At 36.4% G+C, this 25,301-nt stretch overlaps 1 protein-coding gene across 5 annotated transcripts in view; it reads right to left on the bottom strand.

The window, feature by feature from the left end:
* FAM151B (family with sequence similarity 151 member B) overlaps window positions 1-24,488 on the bottom strand; it is a 40,592-nt gene extending 16,104 nt beyond the window's left edge. For all 5 annotated transcript variants that reach the window (XM_045496954.1, XM_045496939.1, XM_045496945.1 and 2 more), the window contains exons 1-5: window positions 24,380-24,488; window positions 18,285-18,410; window positions 15,640-15,805; window positions 6,732-6,949; window positions 3,373-3,508 (exon numbers count right to left, since the gene is read on the bottom strand). In XM_045496954.1, coding sequence (XP_045352910.1) covers window positions 3,373-3,508; window positions 6,732-6,949; window positions 15,640-15,805; window positions 18,285-18,410; window positions 24,380-24,404 — 671 coding nt within the window. In that variant the 5' untranslated portion in view covers window positions 24,405-24,488. The remainder of the gene's footprint in view (window positions 1-3,372; window positions 3,509-6,731; window positions 6,950-15,639; window positions 15,806-18,284; window positions 18,411-24,379) is intronic.
* Between the last annotated feature and the right edge of the window lie 813 nt (window positions 24,489-25,301).

Here is a 25,301-nt window from a genome sequence, read left to right as displayed (position 1 = left end):
GACCAGCCTACACCAAACCATGCCCTTCCAACGCTGGGTAACTGCGTATCTTTTGGAGTGGGATTGACGCTGTGGAACAGACGGCTCCATCCTCCAGACCAGTGCTATTGCGTAGCCTGGATTAATTCTAGAACAATTCTTGTTATTTAGATATATTCTCCCCCCGACCCATTTCTCCCTCTTATCATAGGCTGGGTACTTTGGTTATTGGTTTGTTTAAACAGACATATTTAATCCATTCTCTTGATACATGTTCTACAGCTCCTTCTTTACACTCCTTTCTCTCTCTCTGGAATAATTAAGCCGTATAGTTTCTCTGTCTGGATAACTTTATCTTCGTTTCTTTTTCCCTGCCTCCTTTCTTATTTTCCTTTTCTCTCTCTCTGGATTAAGGCTTTTAGTCCCTCTGCCTGGTCAATGTTTATTTTTTCTTTTTCCCCACCCCTGTCATTTCTCTCTCTGTATGTGCTCTTCCATCAGCATCGCCTCCACCCTGTTCTTTACTTGTAGCTGGTGTTTCTGGTTTTTTTGCTTTTGGATTGTTTTTAGTTTTTAGGTTTTTTGTTTTTGTTTGTTTGTGTGTTTTTGTTTCCTGTTTGTCTGTTTGTTTTCCTTTACAGGGCTACTTCAAGGAACAAATCAAAGCACACCTGGTGGATGGTCCAAAACATCACTACGACTAGGGAAATAAAATAACCAAAGTCACAACAACAGAGAGCAAGTCACACTCTCCAAAAAACACCTCCTGAAGGGCCAAGCCCTGGACAGTGTATGACCCCCCTTTAATAATTAATTCTTCATTAAAATAAAAGAGATGTGAATATGTACCAAATAATATATCATGAATATTTTAATTTTTTAATGTTTATTTTTGAGAGAGAGAAAAACGGAGCACAAGTTGGGAAACTTATGTACATAATAAGGTAACATTTATTTTTCAAACATCTACCTTCCTACTAATGGTCTTTCTCAAGACCCTTTGTATCCTCAGATCCCTACCCTCCTCCTCAGCTCCTACAAGCCTCCTGTTGCCTCACAGTCTTTAGATTTTCAATGTCTGTGTAGATTCCCCATAAGTATGCTATTAAATTTGATTTTCTCCGGTTGTTCTCTGTCACATCGATTTATTTAGTCCAGCTAGAAGGACCTTAAAGGAAAGAGGAATACTTCCTCTCCAACAGAAGAAATTAAAAGAATGAGAAGCTATTTGAGCCATCTGTGAATAAATAAACTTCAAAACCTGGGTGAAATTAATTATTTTCTAGAAAAATACAGTATATCAAAATTGGCCCCCCAGAAGACAGAAAATCAAGGGACCACTTACCATATAATAAAAAGGTTGTACAAGTTAATCTTTCCTCAAAACACTAGGTTTGGATTGTTTACCAAATCAGGTACAGGCCATTTCAATGTTTTGTTTTATTTTTTTTTAAGTTTATTTATTTATTTTGAGAGACACAGTGAGTGGGGGAGGGGGAAAGAGAGGGAGAAACAGTCCCAAGCAGGCTCTGCACTGTCAGCGCAGAGCCCAACTTGGGGCTGGACCTCAGGAACCATGAGATCATGACCTGAGCCAAGATCAAGAGTTGGCTTAACCAATTGAACCATCCAGGTGCCCCTCAATGTTGTTTTTTTTAATATCCCAGAACACAGAAAAAGGAATGGTTCCTAGCTTTTTTATTGAAATGCACATGACATTTATACCTAAAACTGAGAAAGAAAAAAAGCTACAGACCAGTCTCACTTTCAAATGCAAACCTCCTAACTAAAATTTATCAATAAAATTCAGCAGCATATTAAAAGAATATATCATGATCAAATGAGGTTTATTCTGGAAATGTGAAGATAATTCAATATTATGAAATAGTGCCATAATTTATTTTATTAATAGATATTGGGGAAAAAAACAAGATCATTTTCACAGAAACTGAAAAGGTATTTAGTAAAAATTCACTATCCACAGGAATGTGAATACTTCTTTAATGTAGGAGTATCTGAGTCCCTTACTCTAATATAGTAAATTACCAAACTGAGTTTTTTCTGGATGAGTTGGAAAAATTCTTTATTAGAATTCTTTACATCAGTCTAACGTATGCATCAAGGATAGTTTTACCAGAATCTTTCCATTTTTATGTATTCAAATGTATCAAACTCTCCTTTTATAGTTTTGAAGGGAAAAACTCTCTAAAGGCCTCTGAAGGGCAACCATTTTAAATTTCCTTCTAAGTCAGCATGACTGTACATAAACTTTGTTCAAACCAAAAGCCTGATTTATGGCCTGCCAGGCATGCATTATACATCTACTTTGTAAATGAGCAGCCTAAAGGAAAACCATCTTGTCCTTGAGATATTGATCAATGCCTCTACTCCCTGCATTTGATGATGTTTAAAACACATGATTCCTGCCTATACGCTAATCTATAGTCTTTTGAGCTTTTACAAGATGTTAAAAAGTATATAACCCTGTAAACATGTTCATTCTCTGGAGCACTTTCCTCCCTGTGAATATTGTGTTTCCCAGGCAGCTGTCCTAATTTGGGCTCAAATAAAACTCTATTTTTAAATTATATATGTATTAGAGTTCTCTCTCTGGTAACTTTGTGTCAGCAATAGCATTTATTTGTGCCTTACTAAGAAAGGTCTTCTCCTTTCTGAAACTATATAAAACATCACGCTTTTTCTTTATGTATTTAATGTTTGATTTTCAAGTATTTAATTCACCTGGAATTTACTGTGGAAAAAAGATTAAGGAGCAGTGCCAGTTTTGTCTTTTCTGCAGAGTTGGCCTATTTTCCCAACACTACACTAAACTTTTACTCCAATGATTTGAAATGCCAGCTTCTCCTAAACTAAGTTCCATGATAGATTTGGGTTTATTTCTGGGTTTTCCCTGCTGTTCTACTGACAAGTATATTAAAAAGATAGTATCAAAGTTGTTTCAATATTTGTATCTTTATAGTATACTTTAATATTTAATAGTGGTCCAACTAATTTTTATTACATATTAAAAACATAAAATTTTGATACAGAAAAAACTTGTGAAATTAGAATGGAATTCAAAGAGAGAATATTTTATCCTCTTACAACTTTTTGAGAATGTATAACATCATTAAAAAAGGACATTTACTGGGCACCTACTGTGTTCAAAAACTCTGGTAAGGAACAGAGGTGAAAGACATGATGCTATATAAGTTAAGGTTAACTGAGAGTTTCATTCTAGTGAGGGAATCTGCTTGCTTCACAATCGGGGCTCATTCTCTCTCTCAATCTTCTTCTCATACACACTGTCTACATAATCAGTTTTCATCCTCTTTCTGTCTCTCTTACACATGCACTCACATGCACATCCTACATTATTAAACTTATACATACCTGTTTGATTTCTTTAACAGCCAGAGTAACTGAGAACAAGACTGCCTAACTAATGCTGCTCTGACAGGAAATGTTACAGGCAGATTTAGGTCCTTACATATATATTCCATTTCTTTCACCATTGTCCAACTGTAACCTGAAATTAAAGAAAGAAATTCCATTTTTCTAACTGGAATACTGAAAGTCATTAAATAAGAAACTAGGGGAGCCTGGGTGGCTCAGTTGGTAAAGGGTTTTGGTTTCAGCTCAAGTCATGATCTCCAGGTTTTGTGAGTTTGACCCCTGCATCCGGCTCCCTGCTGACAGTGAGGCTCTTGATTGGGATTCTCTGTCTCCCTCTCTCTCTGCCCCTCCCCCACTCACTCTCTCTCTCAAAATACATAAATACATAAAACTTATTAAAAAAAATAAGAAACTGGGGCGCCTGGGTGGCGCAATCGGTTAAGCGTCCGACTTCAGCCAGGTCACGATCTCGCGGTCCGTGAGTTCCAGCCCCGCGTCGGGCTCTGGGCTGATGGCTCAGAGCCTGGAGCCTGTTTCCGATTCTGTGTCTCCCTCTCTCTCTCTGCCCCTCCCCCGTTCATGCTCTGTCTCTCTCTGTCCCAAAAATAAATAAACGTTGAAAAAAAAAAATTAAAAAAAAATAAAAAATAAAAAAAATAAGAAACTAAGTTAAATTACTTATAAATAGGTAAATTCACAGATAATTTATAAAAATTTCCGTTTGGATACAGAGTGACTTAAAAAACCACTTAATACATGAAAAAATTTTCAGTGGAAAATGTAGACAAAAAATTAATTCTAAAATCATGCCACAAGTGACCAAGAGAAAATTTAACAAAACATTAAAATATTAAAAAGGTTTTATGGGGCACCTGGGTGGCTCCGTCAGTTAAGCGTCCAGCTTCGGCTCAGGTCATGATCTCACGATTCATGAGTTCAAGCCCCACATCAGGCTCTGTGCTGACAGCTCAGAGCCTGGAGCCTGCTTCAGATTCTGTCTCCTTCTCTCTCTGCCCCTCCCCTGCTCACACTCTGTCTCTCTCTAAAAAAATAAATAAATAAACATTAAAAAAAAAAAAGGTTTTACTAATCTCTCAAGCACAAAAAAAGCAAATTTTGACACTATACCTTAAAGATTCAAAAGCTCTTCCCGTAGGTATATCTGCATCATTAATAGTCTCTATAAACTTATATTTTCCATTGTGTAATTAAGTATTCTTTTCCAAGAGAAAGATGGCTGCTAGGTACTAGACGTTTAATTAATAATTATCAGGGCACCTGGGTGGCTCAGTTGACTAAGAGTCTGACTTCACCTCAGGTCATGATCTCACAGTTCATGGGTTCAAGCCCCACACTGGGTTCTGCACTGGTGGTGTGGAGCCTGAATGGGATTGTCTCTTCCTCCCTCTCTCTGCCCCTTCCCCACTTGTGCGTGCTCTCTCTCTCTCTCAAAGTAAATAAATAAAACATCTAAAAAATTTTAAGTAATAATTATCTTTATGGTTGTTTTTTGGCTAGTCCAAATTATTTATACATTTTACCTAAAGTAGAAATAGTGGTAAAAATGACTTTTATACATGCATTTTAAATCTTATTAAGACATTGTGGAAAACACACTTGCCTATTTATAAAAGCTTCAGAAAAAAATTTTCTATTTTTTAAATAACACTAAACTCTATCAAAAGCAGGCTGTAAAAAGTATTGGTCAATACAGGAACATTTTACAGAAAGCCTAAGTAAATATGTTAGTTTAGCAGCTAAACTCCTTACGAAAAAAGGGGAAAGTTCTGCTTTCCTGAAAAACATGAAAAACTATCGTTTTTTAAATTTTTTTTTGTTTATTTATTTATGTATTTTCAGAGACAGATAAAGAGCACAAGTGGGGAAGAGGCAGAGAGAAAGAGAGACAGAATCTGAAGCAGGCTATGGACCATCAGCATAGAGGCCGATGTGGGGCTCGAATTCACAAACTGTGAGATCATGACCTGAGCTGAGATCAACAGTTAGACACTTAACCAACTGCACCACCCAGGTGCCCCTATATCTTTTTAATTAGAAAAAGGGACTGCTAACAAAAGCTATATTTACATGACTATAAACTTTTAACTCTCTTTTCTAAATCTGTGAAATAACAAGTAAGGGAGCATAAAGTGCATGTTGGTAATGACAAGAGGACAGTGAAAGAAAAGTAGCCTGGAGACATTCAACACCACAATGACTTCAAACCCAGATATGGTATTATTCAGTTCAAGGATCAGGTTAAGCCAGAATTATACTAAACAGTGATAAAAGGAATTGGAATCAGTAAGGAAGTTACTAAACTGTTTATAGTTTACCTTAAACACTTTGAATTATAAGCAATATTCTTTAATGAAATTAATAAAATTAAAATGAATTAAAGAATTAGAATTAAGTTAAAGCATATTGCTTTTTCTCTCAATCTTAGGTTTAGGGGGTTAAACCTAAATGTCACTACTCACTTGATAGCAGTTACTCTAATCTTACGTTGGGCTAAAAAGTTAACATCTGAAAACAATAAATGCAAATAAGTAAAGAAATGAATGCCCTGAACACAGGATAAAGACTAATATCTCTGGGCGCCTGGGTGGTTCGGTTGCTTGAGCATCTGACTCTTGATCTCCTGTCAGGTCCTGATCTCATGGTTCTTGAGAACTGTTTATCTGGAAATCACTACCTAGGTATGTATGAAGAAATAGAAAGATGAACCCAAATAGCATAGTCAGTTTCAACCAGGGAAAATAATCTGAATGTCAGGTCCATCCTGAAGGGAAAAGGTGAAAGGAAAGAAGGGATTGGACTAGAGGAGAGTCTCATGGCCTCTCACTCCCCTGTCTAACCAAAGAGAACATGAGGGTGCCAAAGTTCTAGCAAACTACTTTTAAGGGCCTCCCACTGTCTACAGAACAGAACTTGTGCTCTTCAACCACACTCCCCTTGCTTCTGGCCTCACATCACTGGCTAAGTTTTTGTTACTACTTCTTTATCTTTCATAGGAAGTTTGCTCCAAGGTAAAAAGAGTATATTATGTTTTCCAAGTTCAAATAGACAACTCAGGATGTGTTTAAAATTTATAAAGAGGCAGCTTTTGTTAATCTAGACCTTGTAAATAAATATTTCCCATTGAAGTTTGGTAACAGAATATCACCAATGAATGCAGTGTCTATATGAAATAAAAGAAAGAAGAGTCATACAGATGCCTTTAGGACCAGACCTTTCTCTCCATTAGGCTCTTAGATTGTGGAATAAGTTTTTGGTTTTGTACTGAGAAGTGTTATTTTTATATTTCAAGTAGATTTTAATTTGATCAAAAAGAAATACATTTTAAAAATTATTACCTTCATTGACTTTCTCAGGATGCCATCCTGTTGTCCAACCCAGGGAAAACGTCACATCTGGAAAGAAGGATGTCACTGTGTCTATAAAAGGTTTTGCATCCACTACTCTGCTATTTCCATTTGGACCAGGAAGAATATCAGCATTAATCCACACAGGACGCTGCAGATGCCTCTTCACTTTTTCCAGGAGCATCATGGATGGTTCTACAGCTGCTAGACTAAAAATATAGTTTGCTGTCAATAAGATACATTCCTAAAGTAAAAATAAAAAGAAGTTCTTTGAGACTACTGTTTTCAGTGTTCTCAACTTCCTAATAAAAGTATAATACAATAATGCCTAAATTAAATAAATTCAAAGATCACATAGAACCAGAGGGGAAAGTTAACATATTCCACATCTCAAAATGTTGATTTATACTTATTATTCATGAAGGTACCTGAAAGGTACTATAAATGTACGAATAATGTCACTATTTGTAGACAGACTGAGGTTTCAAATCTCTGTATTAGGATCACTCAGTATAAAATAATTTCAGAAAATACACAAATATTCACTCATAAGAGAATGTATAAATAAGATTTAAAATTAGATACATTTATAATCTGAAAATTCACATTTATTAAAATACCTAATGTGTACCCAAGCACTGTGTCTTTAATACTGGCTCATGACCTCAGAGAAAAGAGCCTCTTTTCCTTCACGTATTCTTATAAATTTGGATGCATAAACATGTTTCTAAAACTGATTGCAAAGTGTAAAATTATAATATTTTCTTAAAACTTTTACAGATTTCATTTTCATTTCATAAACATCTTTTTTGGGGGTGCCTGGGTGGCTCAGTCTGTTAACCATGTGACTTGATTTCAGCTCAGGTCATGATCTCATGGTTCGTAAGATCAAGCCCCACATCATGCTCTGTGCTGGCAACATAGAGCCTGCTTGGGATTCCCTCTCTACCTCTCTCTCTCTGCCCTCTCCCCATCTCTCTTTCAAAATAAATAAATAAACATTTAAAAAGAAATTAAAAACAAGCATCTTTTCTTAAAACTAGAGACAACTATATTTTAGTTACTTTTAAATAAAAAAGCAGCTTCACTCTTTTCTTCTCTACATCCATTCTGACATCTATAGGTTTTAAAACAGTAAGGTTTCAATCAGCCTACATAAATTTTACTTTTTAAGAATATATATATATATATACATATATATATGTATATGTATATATATATAAAACTTTACTGAACTACAACACTACTTATACTTCTGAATCTCTTCTGAACCTTTACGTTTGCTTCTAAGAAAATTAGCTTTACCCTTATGCACTGTTCAGGGGAATGCAAACTGGTGCAGCCACTCTGCAGAACAGCATAGAGGTTCCTCAAAACGTTAAAAATAGAACTACCCTATGATCCAGCAATTGCACTACTCGGTATTTACCAAAGGATACAAAAATACAGGTTCGAAGACGTACATGCACCCCAATGTTTACAGCAGCATTATCAACAATAGTCGAACTATGGAGAGAGCCCAAAAGTCCATTGACAGATAAATAGATAAGCAAGATGTGGTATACATACCATAGAATATTACTCAGCTATCCAAAAGAATGAAAACTTCTCATTTGCAACAACGTGGATGGAGCTAGAGTATATTATGCTAAATGAAAAGTCAAACAGAGAAAGACAAATACCATATGATTTCGCTCACCTGTGGAATTTATTTTTAAAGTTTTTTTTTTTTTTAACTTTTTTTTTTCAACGTTTATTTATTTTTGGGGGGACAGAGAGAGACAGAGCATGAACGGGGGAGGGGCAGAGAGAGAGGGAGACACAGAATCAGAAACAGGCTCCAGGCTCTGAGCCATCAGCCCAGAGCCCGACGCGGGCCCGAACTCACGGACCGCGAGATCGTGACCTGGCTGAAGTCGGACGCTTAACCGACTGCGCCACCCAGGCGCCCCTCACCTGTGGAATTTAAATAAAACAGATGAACATAGGGGAGGGGGGGGAAAAGAGAAGAGAGGAAAACAAACCACAAGAGACTCTTAATGACAGAACAAATTGAGGGTTGATGGAAGGAGGTGAGTGAAGGATGGGATAGATGGGTGATGGGCATTAAGGAAGGCACTTGTTATGATGAGCACTGAGTGTTGTATGTAACTGATGAATCACTGAATTCTACTCCCGGAACCATTTTTGCAAGGTATGTTAACTAACTAGAATTTAAATAAAAATTTAAAAAGAAAATTAGCTTTTAGTGAATAATACAATGGGAGGCTAAGATTCTGGGAAATGCCTGTCGGAGGGAAGAACATTCAGTACCCTCTCCTCACATTACAACTTTCTTAATGGACTGGACTCCTCCTGCCTATACTTCTACCATTCTTCACCTCACTCCTTTCAGGCCTCTTACTGTAACGGGAGAAACTGATAACCTCATTATTTATTAGGTCCAATTAATTAGTGAGCAAGGATACTGTTCATTAAAACCAGAGAAAACCAGCCCCCAGTCTTTCTTTACTCTGCCCCCATGTTGTGAGCTTCTTTTTGCTTATTCTTCTTGCCCTGAAATGGAGGCCCTAGATTTTAGTGTAATAAAGTCTAACGCTGGACCTAGCAGACTTTAATTTAGAGACTGTCGTTTCTCTGTCCTAAATGCTTTCTGCCTTAAACAGTATCAGGGCCATGTTAAAACCACAATTCTGAGATCTGGCACCCCTATTTTTGGTAGCAAGCAACTTGCAGCTGCGCCTCTAAAGCTTGTTTTTCAAGGCCTACAGGAGAAGCCAAGTTACTGTGGGGTTCTGCTCTTCATGGGTGGATCTGAAGGAAAACCTAAACTAATCTATGTACCTCTGGCAACATCTCTTTTTCCAGAAAGAATTCTGGTTTCTTAAGAAATCTGGTGTCTTTGGAGGTTGGGTTAAACACTAATTTCTAGTTTATATTCAGGAGGGAGAGTCTTAGGCTTTCTCAATTTAGTAAAATAATATAGGGCTGTTGAATAATGGTTTCCCACCAGATAATATACAATCTCAGCATATTCTCCCCAAGATTGAATCCACCAACATATATTAAGTGTCTACTATGTGCAAAGCACTGTGCAGTTAACCATAAGGAGCTATGACACAGAACATAATGAAACAAGAATTTAATACATGTATTCTTTTTTTATATGTAAATATTTTAATTATTGCTAATATAGATTATTGTAATGCCACTTCCCCTTATCAAAATTTAAATAAGAAAAACAAAACCTATATTAAAAAAAACCATAAAATCTTACTAAGGAAAATAAAAGTTTTTGTTGTTGTAGTTTTTTATTTTCTGGAATTTGACGAAACAATTATCAAATTCTTCTAGGGTCGCCTGGGTGGCTCAGTCAGTAGAGCATCTAACTCTTTGTTTCGGCTCCAGTAGCTATGCCAGGGTTGTGGGATAGAACCCCGTAGCAAGCACCACACACAGCCTGCTTGAGATTCTCTCTCTCTCCCTCTGCCCCTCTCCCCCACCCACAATCTCTCTCTCTCTCTCTCTAAAATAGAATAAAATAAATACAAAATTCTTCTGGAAGAGTAAATATCAAGGAAAAGTCATAACATTTTTGGAAAAAAAAAAGAAAAAAAAGACTGAGGATGAACTTGGCCCAACAGCAATATATAATGTATACCTGAAAGAATAACATACCATGTTCCTAGCCTGGAACATGTAACAAATTTGTAAATATTACAAAATGATACATCTCTCCGATTAATCTACTAATACCATGTAATAATTTATTTTAGTATATTCAAATTCAGTCTTTAATGGTTCTAATTCTAGGTGGTATCTCTAAAGTACACCCATAGAGTAAATTTGTTTTGTGTATGTTTTTAAAGTTAGCTAACATACAGTGTAATAAGGGTTTTAGGTCTAGAATTTAGTGATTCATCACTTACATATAATATCCAGTGCTCATTCCAACAAGTGCCCTCCTTAATGCCCATCACCCATTTAGCCCACCCCCACCCAACACTCCTCCAGCAACCCTCAGTTTGTTCTCTGTATTTAAGAATCTCTTATGATTTGCCTCCCTCTCTGTTTTTATCTTATTTTTCCTTCCCTTCCTCTATGTTCATCTGTTTTGTTTCTTAAATTCCACAGATGAGTGAAATCATATGATATTTGCCTTTCTCTGACAGACTTACTACTGACTTAATTTAGCATAAAACACTCCAGCTCCATCCACGTTATTGCACATGGCAAGATTTTATTCTTTTTCACTGCCGAGTAGTATTCCATTGTATATATATCTTTATATATATACACATCTTCTTTATCCATTCATCAGTCGATGCACATTTGGGCTCTTTCCATACTTTGGCTATTGTTAATAGTGCTGCTATAAACATTGGGATGCATGTGCCCCTTTGAATGAGCAGTTTTGTATCCTTTGGATGAATACCTACTAGTGCAATAGCTGGGTGATAGGGTAGCTCTGTTTTCAATTTTTTGAGGAAACTCCATACTGTTTTCCAGAATGGCTGCACTAGTTTGCATTTGCACCAGCAGTGCAAAAGTGTTCCCCTTTCTCTGCATTCTTGCAATATCTATTGCTTCCTGAGTTGTTAATTTTAGCCATTCTAACAGGTATGAGGTGGTATCTCATTGTAGTTTTGATTTGTATTTCCCTGATGATGAATGATGTTGAGCATCTTTTCATGTGTCTGTTAGCCATCTGGATGTCTTCTTTGGAAAATAGTCTGTTTATGTCTTTTGCCTATTTCTTCACCAAATTCTTTGTTTTTTGGATGTTGAATTTGGTAAGTTCTTTATAGGTTTTAGATACTAACCCTTTATCTGGTATGTCATTTGCAATGACTGTTTCCTTGATTGTTTGCTTCACTGTGCAGAAGCTTTTTATCTTGATGAGGTCTCAATACTTCATTTTTGCTTTTGTTTCCTTTGCCTCAGGGGACGTGTGTAGTAAGAAATTGCCGTGGCTGAGCTCAAAGAGGTGTTGACTGTTTTCTCCTCTAAGATTTTGATAGTTTACTGTCTTTACATTTAGGTCTTTCATCCATTTTGAGTTTATTTTTGTGTACGGTGTAAGAAAGTGGCCCAGGTTCATTCTTCTGCATGTCACTGTCCAGTTTTCCCAACACCATTTGCTGAAAAGACTCTCTTTTTTCCATTGGATATTCTTTCCTGCTTTGTCAAAGATGAGCTGGCCATACATTTGTGGGTCCATTCCTGGGTTCTCTATTCTGTTCCATTGATCTATGTGTCTGTTTTTGTGCCAGTACCATACTGTCTTTATAATTACAGCTTTGTATATGGCTTGAAGTCTGAAACTGTGATGCCTCTAGCCTGGTTTTCTTTTTCTTTTTCTTTTTTTTAAACATTTATTTATTTTTGAGAGACAAAGACAGAGTACAAGCAGGGGAGGGGCAAAAAAAGAGGGAGACACAGAATCTGAAGCAGGTTCCAGGTCCTGAGCTGTCAGCACAGAGCCCGATGCGGGGCTTGAACCCATGAACCACAAGATCATGACCTGAGCTGAAGCTGGACGAGTAATGAACCGAGCCACCCAGGAGCCCCTGGTTTTTTATTTCAACATTACTTTGCCTCTTTGGGGTCTTTTATGGTTCCATACAAATTTTAAAATTGTTTGTTCTAGCTCTGTGAAGAATGCTGGTGTTATTTTGATAGGGATTGCATTAAATACGTAGATTGGGGGCGCCTGGGTGGCGCAGTCGGTTAAGCGTCCGACTTCAGCCAGGTCACGATCTCGCGGTCCGTGAGTTCCAGCCCACGTCGGGCTCTGGGCTGATGGCTCAGAGCCTGGAGCCTGTTTCCGATTCTGTGTCTCCCTCTCTCTCTGCCCCTCCCCCGTTCATGCTCTGTCTCTCTCTGTCCCAAAAATAATAATAAATAAACGTTGAAAAAAATAAATAAATAAATAAATAAATAAATAAATAAATAAATACATAGATTGCTTTGGGTAATACCGACATTTTAACAGTATTTGTTCTTCCAATCCATGAGCATGGAATATTTTTCCATTTTTTTGTGTCTTCTTCAATTTCTTTCATAAGCTGCCTATAGTTTTCAACATACAGATCTTTTACCTCTTTGTTTAAGTTTATTCCCAGGTATTTTATGGTTTTCAATGCAATTGTAAATAAGATAGATTCCTTGATTTCTCTTTCTGCTGCTTTATTATTGGTGTATAGAAATGCATCTGATTTCTGAATGCTGATTTTATATCCTGTGACTTTTCTGAATTCATGTATCAGTTCCAGAAGTTTTTTTGGTAGAGTCTTTTGGGTTTTCCCAAAAGTAGAGTAGAGTATCATGTAAGAGTATCCTGTCGTCTGCAAAGAGTGGAAGTTTGACTTCTTCCTTGCCAATTTAGATGCCTTTTATTTCTTTTTGTTGTCTGATTGCTGAGGCTAGGACTTCCAACACTATGTTGAATAACAGTAGTGTCATGTTCCTGTTAGGGGAAAAGTTCTCAGTTTTTCCCCATTGAGGATGATACTAGCTATGGGTCTTTCATATAGAGACTTTATGATCTTGAGGTATGCTCCTTCATCCCTACTTTCTTGAGGGTTATCAAGAAACGCTGTATTTTGTCAAATGCTTTTGCTGCATCTATTAAGAGGATCATCTGGTTCTTATCTTTTCTTTTATTAATTTGATGTATCACATTGATAGATTTGTGGATACTGAACCAGCCCTGCAGCCCAGGAATAAATCCCACTTGATCATGGTGAATAATTCTTTCAATGTATTGTTGGATTCTGTTTTCTAGTATCCTGTTGAGAATTTTTGCATCCATGTTCATCAGGGAAATTGGTCTTTAGTTCTCCTTTTTAGTGGGGTCTTTGCTTTTGAAATCAAGGTAACGCTGGCAATACCATGTAATTCTAATTAGAAATAACAGTGGCTAACATTCTCAATTCTAACATGTATTAAGTGTCTCATAAAAAACTGACAAAGGCTACTTGAGAAGAAAATGAGGGCTGATGGGGGGGTGGGAGGGAGGGGAGGGTGGGTGATGGGTATTGAAGAGGGCATCTTTTGGGATGAACACTGGGTGTTGTATGGAAACCAATTTGACAATAAATTTCATATATTTAAAAAACAAAACCTGACAAAGGCTGGCCAAGATGATCACTTGAAGAGGGAAGTTCTGATCAGTATACCACCTAAAATTTCCCTTTGGTGGTACTTATTTAAATTCCTAGGAAGAATATGAACTTTGTTTTTACAGGATACGTTTTTTTCCTAAAAAGTTATTTGTAAGTCAAACTGCTGAGTATCATACCTATTTACCTATTAATTTTGTTTAGAAATTGGGGATAAGCAAATAAAAATCATCAATCACAAAAATCACAATAAACCATTTAAAATTACATTCTATAGGAAACTTACACATAAAATTTTAATACTTAATTATTATTTGTATACTAAACAGAATAACTTAAAAGCATATAATAAGAACTAGTAAAATTTAACTAATAGGTTATTCAGCTACTTTTACAGAGGTAGTAGAGTTTGGGTTCACAGTGTGAACTCTTCAGCCAGGCTGGTAGCTTTCCTACTATGTGATAACAAGCAGGCTACTTACTCTTCTCTGCCTTTGTTCCCTCATCAAGAAAATGAGGATGATAGCAATAAGCTACCTCCTAGGATTGTTATAAGGACTAAATAAATGAACACATTTAATGCTCTTAGAACAATGTCTGACACACTATAAATGTCCATAAATTCATTCCCCTTCAAATACGTTATGACCAAAAAATTTGAAAAATCTTTTTTTTAGTGCCTCAGCCCTTTTGGATAGCTGCTAGGAATGAATCGGTTGATCTGACTGGTGAAGAGGCAAGGAATATATTAGAGAGAACAATTCAGTGGGCAATAGTAAACATACACATGAAACGGCAAAGAGTGCTAAAACTCTGAATCACCAAACATTAAAGATCAAATGCTTTATTTCATGGTACAGAGAACACTATACCTTGGATCTCATCCTAGCTCAGCTGTCAAGTTTAGCTATTGTCCCTGGGTCAATCATTTAACTTCTCTGGGACTAAGTTTCTTTGGCAATAAAATAGAGTTTGGGCCATTCACCACTCTAAAAACTTTAAGATCTTAACATAGCTCTTTCATTCACCAACAGTATAATGAGGTTTACTGGTACATTTAGCCCTACAACAAATGATTAGAGTCATATTGATAATTCTATTAGTAAGATTTCCAAATCATTAATTTCCTAAGAAAATTCCATTTAAAAATATTGTTCAGAGATAAGGTATATTTACCACAAACCCTAGATTTTCATTAGCAGTCGCCTTCATGGGGCTTATGGTGAGCTTTTGTGGTATCACAATATATTCCTGGCTTTACTTATAATTTTTATATAGCCAAAATGGCACAAAAGTAAAATTTCCCATGATAGCCACAGGAAAGGAAATTACACTTAATCTTGCCCTTTATTATCAATACTTCCAAATATTATTTTTAAAGAACTCTTGGGTTATTGAAGACTTCTAGATAATTCCCCATATACAAATATAATATAAATCAAGTAGGATACGCACTAACTACTCAAACTACTGTCAACTCTGTCTCAGACCACTTTTTAATGAAAGTAGCATTTTAAATTTACCATTCTATTATCACAATGGTAATTTATGATAAATTCCTTTATAAAAATTAATTTTATCTTCAAAGAGTTCCCAAGAAACAATCTTAGCAAACAACTCAATGGGTCTTATGTCCATTCTTGAAACATATTAGTTTACAATTCTATTTTCAATTTAAAGTTAGTTAGTCAAGCACAGATATGTGATGCTATTAATCCTTTTTTTCCATTGTTATTTTATAACAACTAAAAAACTGAAAATGTTTATACAAATACCTCTTAAAATCCAGTTTGATGCCTTTATTGCTTTTTATAACTTCAGTCAGCCATTCCTGTAAAGTATTATCACTATTTGTTTCAGGAGGATGGGCCATGATTGGTTGGCTATATTCTGATTCATCACTTGGAAGAAGGACATCAGCCTCTATCATGTGAGCAGGACCTGTCCAAATAAAAGAACTTAAGTTAATGCTGATAAAATAAGGACTGCAGAAGATGTCATGTTCAGGAGCCTGTTGAGGAGAATAAAAACTAACATTTACTGAGTAACTACTAAGTGCCAGGTACTAAGTGCTAGGCCTTTACATGTTTATTTCACAGATGAGCAAACAGGTGGTGAAGAATTAAATGCCTTTCCCTATGTCATAGAGCTCTTACACTGTTGTTACAGTATTTAATTTCTTCCCAGGACATAGCAAAATGAGCATACAAAACAAGGATTAATAAGTGTTTGTTGACGTTTCTGAGAATAAAAATAATATTTTTATCTTCTCATTCCTCAAATTAGAAACTACAGATATTTATTATGTCACACTTTTCCTAAAGATGTTACAAAGGCTTTTTTCAAGGCTTAAAAAAAACACGTTTTTTTTCTCAAAAAGACTTAAATGTTTTCCATTTTTTTCCAACATATCTTTTAAAATGAATGTGTTTAAAATTCATGCTGAATTGTTACAATATTAGTCTGTGATCATTAGTCTGTGATCTGGATGTTTTGACAGTGTAATATCAGGTGGTACTTTTACATTTCTCCTCCTGTACTTTTTTTTTTAAGTCATAGATATTGTTAAAAACCCAGTTTTACAGGTAAATCAAACTGAAACAGCTCTATTAATAATAGTTATACTACATTTAAATATTCTGGAAGAAATGAGAAAACCAGTTAAATACAGCATGCATGTCTGCAGGAGGCTGTCTGTCTCCTCTCCTTTGGACTAACAAGAATTTACGAAACTAGCCATGGCTTACAAAAGGGATTTGTGAAGAGCATTCCCAAACTATAAAACTTAGCTCTCTGGTTTTACCAAACCGAATGTAAAAAGGACATTATCTGAACACTAAGTAGCCTATGAAAACTTCCCAGGTCAACATCAGACTGCCAGCAATTGGAAATGACTTTCCATCAGCATTTTTAAAACACACTTAAAAGTAAAGTATCCATATTTAATTAGATTATTTCTAGTAAAAGATTTCCACATAGACTATTATGAATTGAAAATTTTAAAGATTTTTCTAAATTTTTAGTTATTACATAGAACTAAAATTTATTTTGTTTTGACTTTGTATGCTGAGACTTTCTAAATTTACTCATGACTTACAATCATTTATCTGAAGAAACTTTGATTTTCTACATATACAACCAATTGTCTGTAAATAGAAGTTTCACCTTTTTTTTTCCATTTAAAAAAATTGATATATAATTCACATACCATAAAATTCACCCTTTAAAGCATACCATTCAGTGATTTTTAGAATATTCAGAATGCTGTACAACCACTACCACTATCTAATTCCAGAAAAATTTCATTATCCCATAAAGAAACCCTGTATCCATTAGCATTCACTCCCTATTTTCTGCTCTGACCAGTTCCTGGAAACTACTAATCAGCTTTTTTCCTGAAGCATTGCTTTTGCTAAAATTCACTTATTAAAGAATCACTGTGTGGTTATTATGTGTTAGGTATTGTTTTAGGTATCAAGGATTCAATATTAAACCAAAGCTCCTCCCTTTGAGGAGCAAAGAATAACAATTTAAAACAGTATCTTTACAATAAAATAAATATATATTGAGACACATTATCCAGATACACAATTGAGTAGGATGCAAAAGATGCATAGATTTTTATAGCAAAACTTGGGACTGAGGAATTTCCTTGTTGTACTGGGTCACTTCGAGTTATGCCCCAGACCTCTCTGGTTATATGCTTTCAGTCTCCTGTGCTGCTGCAGCCAAGAGGAGTACTTCTTAGGAAAAGGCTGAAAAAAACTGCTATCACGTTCATCTATAAAGAAGGAAGATATAGATATAGATGGATATGAAGATGTAGGTGTAGATGTAGGTCTAGGTCTAGGTATTAGATATAGACTAGATAGACAATATATAGATATAGACTAGTGATAGATACAGATATCTATAGGTATAGATATAGATATATAGATACAGATGATTATAGATTGAGTTAGTAAACCAAAGTCTTAGTTTCTAGCCTAAGCATAAATACTGACCAAGGAAATTAATTATAAATTAGTATACAAAGGCTTCATCCATCCATTCAACAAATATTTATTGACCCTTTCCTTAATACACTATGAAAGACACAAAAATATGTAAGACATACAACAGTGACCTCAAAAATTTTACTTCAATCACCACAGTTTATAGGGAAATGTAAATACATTGAAAGTTTCAAACAGACACAGAAAAGGCAAGTCCACTTCTGGAAAATAAGAAAATCCTTCCATTATGGAAATTTGTTCATTTTGTAAACAAAATGAGATATTTTATAAAAATGTTTATGTCGGCCTAGAATTTACACTTTGATCTTCTAAGTCTTTGAAACCTGAAAATATGCCCAGATACCAAAAAAAGAGTGGAATTAATCTATTATGCAATGTGAATACAAGAAACTGTATTGACTTACTTTTCAGTGCCTCATTCACCTGTGCCTTGTGGTTAGCAGCATGATACCAGATGATCTCAGCGCCATCTTCTGTTGTGATGTGGTTATTTCTCAGAAAATATTCTAGTATATTTTCACTCCAAGATCCTAAAATGACATTTATATTTAAAAAAAAAAAAGGATTGTTTTTTATGAATTAAACATTTCTTTTAGGATCTTGAGTATTGGGTTTTTTTATTAATAATTTATTATTTTTTTAAATTTACAGCCAAGTTAGTTAGCATACGGCACAACAATGATTTCAGGAGTAGATTCCTTAATGCCCCTTACCCATTTAGCCCATTCCCCCTCTCACAAACCCTCCAGCAAACCTGTTTGTTCTCTATATTTAAGAGTCTCTTACGTTTTGTCTACCTCCCTGTTTTTATATTATTTTTCTTCCCTTCCCTTATGTTCATCTGTTCTGTATCTTAAAGTCCTCATATGAATGAAGTCATATGATATTTGTCTTTCTCCAACTGATTAATTTCACTTAGCATAATACCCTTTAGTTCCATCCATGTAGTTGCAAATGGCAAGATCTCATTCTTTTTGCTTGCTGAGTAATGCTCCATTGTGTGTATGTATGTATGTGTATGTATATATATATATATATATATTCCACATCTTCTTTATCCATTCATCCATCAATGGACATTTGGGTTCTGTCTCTCTCTCTCTCTCTCAAAATAATTATATAAACTTTAAAAAAAGCTGTATTAAAACCTTTTAAACTGTGTACAGCTTAATTGTTTTCTCCACCAGAGGCCCCATTCTATATTTATATTAACAATTTAGAATCTTAAGCTATACATTTAAGCATATGCACCTTGGGATTATGAATGTGGGCAAAATTTATATCAGTGACTAAATTCCTGAGCTATTATTTATAGATTTGTTTACCATGTACAAATATACATAATTCCCATATCCATCAACTACTTTTTGGATATCCAGATTTTCTATTAAGCATTAAAATATGTGAGTTAACCAAGACTGTAATACTTGAATCCAAATCTACTCCATACTGTGTAATATCCCAATATAACAGTGAGAAAAATAGTTACCCACATAATTCTTGTATATTAATTTAAACATTTTAGTGCCTATCAATTGCCTGCAAATTCCTTCTGCATGAGATTATATCTTCTGCTAATTATTTGTTTCTTAACTCTGCCTTACAATAGTTAAAAACCTGAAAATAACCAGCAGAAACTTCCAATAAGACATTGAGAAAAAGTAAATTTTGATTAGAGAATGTAGGAACATATAAAGAGAAGTTCTAACTAACATGCATGGAACTTAGCAACCACTCTGTATATCGGGCTATAGAATAAAGGTGAGAGTTAGCTATAGCATCCACTATGGCCCCAAACATGTGGTTCTATTTAGTATATGCAACAGTCACACACTCTTTAGACTCAGAAGAAAATATGTAGCAATTTTAAAAATATTTGAATTAGGGGTGCCTGGGTGGCTCCGTTAAACGTCCAAGCTTGATTTCAGCTCACCACAAATTGATTGTGGTGATGGTTACACAACTCTGATATATTAAAAACCACTGAATTGTATGCTTTAAATAAATGAATTGTATTGTTTGGAAATTATATCTCAATAAAGACTTTTACAAAGAAAAATTAAAAAAAAAAAGAAAAATACATTTACCCAGAAATTCCACTTTCATAAACTTATGCCATAGATAAATATGCCTATATGTGGTAAGTGACACATTTGGTACAAGGGTATTTGATATAACATTGTTTGTAATAGCAAAAGTGAAAATAATCTAAATACCTATCAACAGTGGATTCATTAAATAAATGTGATATATCCATGCAACTGGAAAATTATACAGCCATTAAAAAGAATGAGGCAAATCTAGATATACTGATATAATCCCAAAGATATGTTAAGTGGGAAAAAAAAGCCCAGTGGAGAACAATATGTATGGGTACTGTGGTAGGAAGAATAATGACCACCCCCCTGCAAAGATGTCCCCATCCTAATCCCTGTGTAGTGTGAATATGTTATATAACACAGCAAGAGGGAATTAAGATGACAAATGGAATTAAGTTTGTTAATCAGCTGACTTTAAGGTGTGGAGATGAGCTTGGATTATCCAGGTGGGTCCACTGAATCACAAGATCTTTATAAGTCAAAGAGGGAGGCAAGAGAGTCAGTGTGAGAGTGATGCAATGTGACAAAGAATGGACCAGCCATTGCTGGCTCTGAAAATGGAGGAAGAAACCATGAGCCCAGGAACTCAAGCAGTCTGTAGAGGATGGCAAGGCAAGAACACTGATTTTCTCCTAGAGGCCCCAGAAGGAATACAGCCATGCTGCCACTTTGATTTTAGATCACTGAGACCATTTCAGACTTCTGACCTACAGAACTATAAGATGATAAATGTTTGTTGTTCTACTCACTAAAATTTAATGCTCTAAAAAAACTACTTTGTATATTTTTAAAAAGTGGAAGAAAGCCAAAAAAAGAGACATATAGCATATGGCGACATGTATACTGTGTTCTTAAAAGTCAGGATTGTTAGGGGCGCCTGGGTGGCGCAGTCGGTTAAGCGTCCGACTTCAGCCAGGTCACGATCTCGCGGTCTGTGAGTTCGAGCCCCGCGTCGGGCTCTGGGCTGATGGCTCAGAGCCTGGAGCCTGTTTCTGATTCTGTGTCTCCCTCTCTCTCTGCCCCTCCCCCGTTCATGCTCTGTCTCACTCTGTCCCAAAAATAAATAAACGTTGAAAAAAAAAAAAAAAAAAAAGTCAGGATTGTTAGTGTCAACCAAGAGAAGAGGCAGAACTGAAATAAAAGCATTTATTTGCAATCTGAGAATTGCAATTTGGGGAGCACAGGTTTGGGTAGCAACCCAAATTGTGTCCCACTAGGAACCAAAGTCAGGAGTTTTTAAAGACAAAAGGGAATGCTTCTATATGTTGTTTACCAAAAAATGTAATCAGTGTTGGTGGCAAAAAACAACAACAACAACAACAACAACAACAACAATCTTAGCTAAACATAATTGCTTGCTAAGGCTATCACTAAGAAAAAGTCCATTACTGTAGTAAGTTGCAAGTGTTTATGTAGAGTCCTTGGAATATTTGAAGTTTGGCCTAGTTCAAAAGTTCACGGGTCTACCTGATAAGAATGTACCTAAGGCCTACCCCCTTAATGGCCTTCTGGCTCCATTTTAAAACTTCTTGACACAGTGGCTCCATTTCATTTTATTATTCACATTAGAAAGTATACCAAAAAGTTTCTATTGGCATTGTGTGGATTTTTCCCCCTGCTTCAATATATTTTATAAATTTTCTATAATGAGCATGAATTATGTTTACAATAAGGAAAAAACTAACACTGGAAAAAATATGTCACCAAAGATGTCTAATGTGACTAATTATGTTTACGTAAAAGATACCGTAAACGTGTGGAGTGTAGAACTGCCTGGTTTAAAACACCTCTAACTCTGGGGTCAAACAACAGGGACACACAAATTACCAGCTTCCAAAGGTTGGATACAAAAGGCTAGAATTATGCTTGACCACACCCATTTGTCTGCATTTCTCATTCTCACCCAATTCCAAGAGGAATCAGACTGACCAAAACTACTCTGCATTTGATCTACTGAAATTATGGATCAGGTAAATGTCACTTTCAACCATGACCTCAAGAAGCAGTATTCCTACCCCTTCACCACTACTTTTCAACATCATACTGGAAGTACTAGCTAATACACTAAGATAACAAAAAGAAATAAAACTATACAGATTGGGGAAGAAAAAACAAAACAGTGTTTGTTCACAGATGACATGACTGTATATGCAAAAAACTGAAAGAATCAACACAAAAACTCCCAGAATTAATAAGTGATTATTGCAAGGCTGAAAGATACAAGGTTAATATATAAAAGTCAATTGCTTTCCTACTTACCAGCAAAAAAAAAAAAAAAGTGGATTTTGAAATGAAAAACACAATACCACCATTTACATTAGCACCCAAAATACTGAGGTATAAATCTAACAAAATATGTGCAAGAGGTATAAAAGGAAAACCACAACACTCTGATAAATGAAGTCAAAGAACTAATTAGAGATATTCCATGCTCGTGGATAGAAAGCCTCAATATTGTCAAGATGTCAGTTCTTCCAACTTGACCTACAGATTCAAGCAATCCCAATCAAAATCCCATAAAGTTATTTTATAGATAAGGACAAACTGGTTCTAAAGTTTATATGGAGGGCATAAAAACGAAAATAGCCAACACAATCCTAAAAGAGAAGAACAAAGAGATGACACCACCCAACAATACTTACAATAAAGCTACAGTAATCAAGACAGGGTGGTACAGGTGAAAAACAGACAAAGAGATCAATAGAATAGAACAGATAACCCTAAAGTAAACACCCACAAATAGAGTCAACTGATCTTTGACAAAGAAACAAAGGCAATACAATGGAGTAAAAATAATTTTTTCAACAATGATGCTGGAACAACTGCCAAATCCACACGGAAAACCATGAATCTGGAAACAGACCTTGCATCCTTCACAAAAATTATTTGATTTTGTATTTTTGTATTTACAAAACTATAAAACTCCTAGAAGATAATATATAAGAAAGCCTAGATGACCTTAGGTATGGTGATGACTTTCTACATACAGCACAAAAGGCACCATCCATGAAACAAATAATGAGTAAGCTGGGTTTTATTAAAATGAAAAAACTTCTAGGGCACCTGGATGGCTCAGTTGGTTAAGTGCCTGACTCTTGATTTTGGCTCAGGTCATGATCTCATGGTTCGTGAGATCAAGCCCCACGTTGGGCTTGGCACTTGACATCCGGGAACCTGCTTGGCATTCTCTCCCTCTCTCTCTCTCTCTCTGCCCTCCCCCACTCATGCTCTCTGTTTCTCAAAATAAATAAACATTAAAAAAAAGAGAGAGAGAAACACACAACAACAATAAGGTACAACTACACACCTATTAGAATAGCCAAAATCTGGAACACTGACAACACCAAATACTGGTGAGAATGTGGGGCAATAGGAATTCTCATTCACTGTTGATGGGACGGCAAAATGGTACAACCACTTTAAAAGATAGTTAGGCAGTTTCTTACAAAACTAAACATACTCTTACCACTACAATCCAGAAATCGTGCTCCTTGATTTCGACCCAAAGGGGTTGAAAACTTAAGTCCATACAAAAACCTTCACATGGATGTTTACAGCGGCTTTATTCCTAACTGCCAAAAATTGCAAGCAACCAAGATGTCTTTCACCAAGTGTGTAAACTCTGATACATCCAGACAACTGACAAGGAATATTATTCAGTGCTAAAACGAAATGAGCTCTTAAGCCATGAAGAACTTTAAATGCATACTCTTAAGAAGTCAATCCTTCATTGATGACATACTTTATGATTTCAACGGCTACATACTGTATGATTCCAACTACACGACAATCTGGAAAAGACAAAACTATGGAGGTAATAAGATCAGTGGTTGTTGGAGGTGGGTGTGAATAAGTGGGCTCAGAGGATCTGGGGGGCAATGGAACTATTTTGTATGATACCACAATGAAGGATACAAAGCATTATACATTTGTCTAAGCCCCAAGAATGTACACCACTAACAGTGAACCCAAAGGTAAACTATGGACTTTAGGTGATTATGATGTGTCAATGTTGGTTCACAAGAACAGAAAGTGCTGATAATGGGGAGGCTCTGCAGTGCCCCAATAGGGACTATGTGGAGACCCTTTGTGTCTTCCAGCTCAATTTTCCTATGAACCCAAAATTGCCCCAAGCATTCCTTTTTAGAAAGGGTGCAATATTCTTGCTATTTTTGGCCATCCCATCGGCTTTTCTTTCAAGGCCCACAGGAGGAACCAAAGTTCTAGGCCAGTCCGTTGTGGGCGCACTGAGGGAGTGGACCTCCATCAGGAAAAGGGAGTGGTGCTATCAGAGGAGTCTCTCAAAACGCTCCAACCATAGGCGCCACGCCCAAGTGCAGGACTGCGAGCCAATCGAGGGAAGCCCTTCAGGGACCCACAAAGGCCGGATCCGCGCTTACCAGGGCCCCCAGCGCTCGCTGCCATGGCAACGACCGGACGCAGTCCGCGGAGGCGCTGAGCCGTGGGCAACCGCCGCTGACCGTCACAGGTGGCGTGGAAACGCGACTCAACAAACAACACACTGTAAACAACAGAGCCGCCACCTACGGCCCACAGAGCGCCGGAGCCGAGGTTCCCCAGTCGGAGGCGGAAGGAGACCGGGAAGCGGTGCGCACGCGCAGAGACTGAGGCTCGAGTTGCGCGAGCGCGCAGTCTCCGCTCTGGTGTCCGCGGCCCAAGTGTCGCGCGAATTGCTCTTTTGAAAGGTAGTGGGAAAACGGGTTGTTCTTCTGGAGAACTTTACGTCAGGAAGGCAGAGGATGAAACGCCGAGATTGAAAGAAGTCACTTGCATGGGGTACGATTTTTCAAAGTTGGATATATATATATATTTATTTTAGTGCCATCCTAAAATGACATGGAATCATTTCTCCATAAAAATGAACGTTGCTTCACAAGGATTTTAGAAGTGAGAACTTGCAAGTTTTGTCTCCCTCTTCTTCTGTACTAGTGTTCACTCAGGAAACACTAACAACTGTATTCTCTTACCCACTGCCTTCTTTGCCCTCAACTCCCTACTTTGCGCCAGCGACGCTGAAGCTAGAAAAAGACCTCAGGCAGAGTCAGACTGATCTGAGTTAGCAGCATAGCACTGCCATTTTCGGGTCCTGTGACCCTAATACAACTCAGTCAGTTGTCAAATTAAGGTAACAACACATCACCTACGCATAACACGAATGGCAGCACTGCAGATTTTTATATCTTTTTAGTCTTTTCACACTTGGGTTGTAATTATTTCAATTTGTCTTCAGTCAGGCTTTCAGTATTCTCTGGATGTTCTCTAGCTGAATCAAAAAGATTTCGAGAGTTTCAGAAAACAGTA

This window comes from Leopardus geoffroyi, chromosome A1 (genome assembly GCF_018350155.1).
Source record: "Leopardus geoffroyi isolate Oge1 chromosome A1, O.geoffroyi_Oge1_pat1.0, whole genome shotgun sequence".
Classification (NCBI taxonomy): Eukaryota; Metazoa; Chordata; class Mammalia; order Carnivora; family Felidae; genus Leopardus; species Leopardus geoffroyi.
The sequence above is the reverse complement of the archived record's forward strand: the minus strand, read 5'-3'. Positions and strand labels throughout refer to the sequence as shown.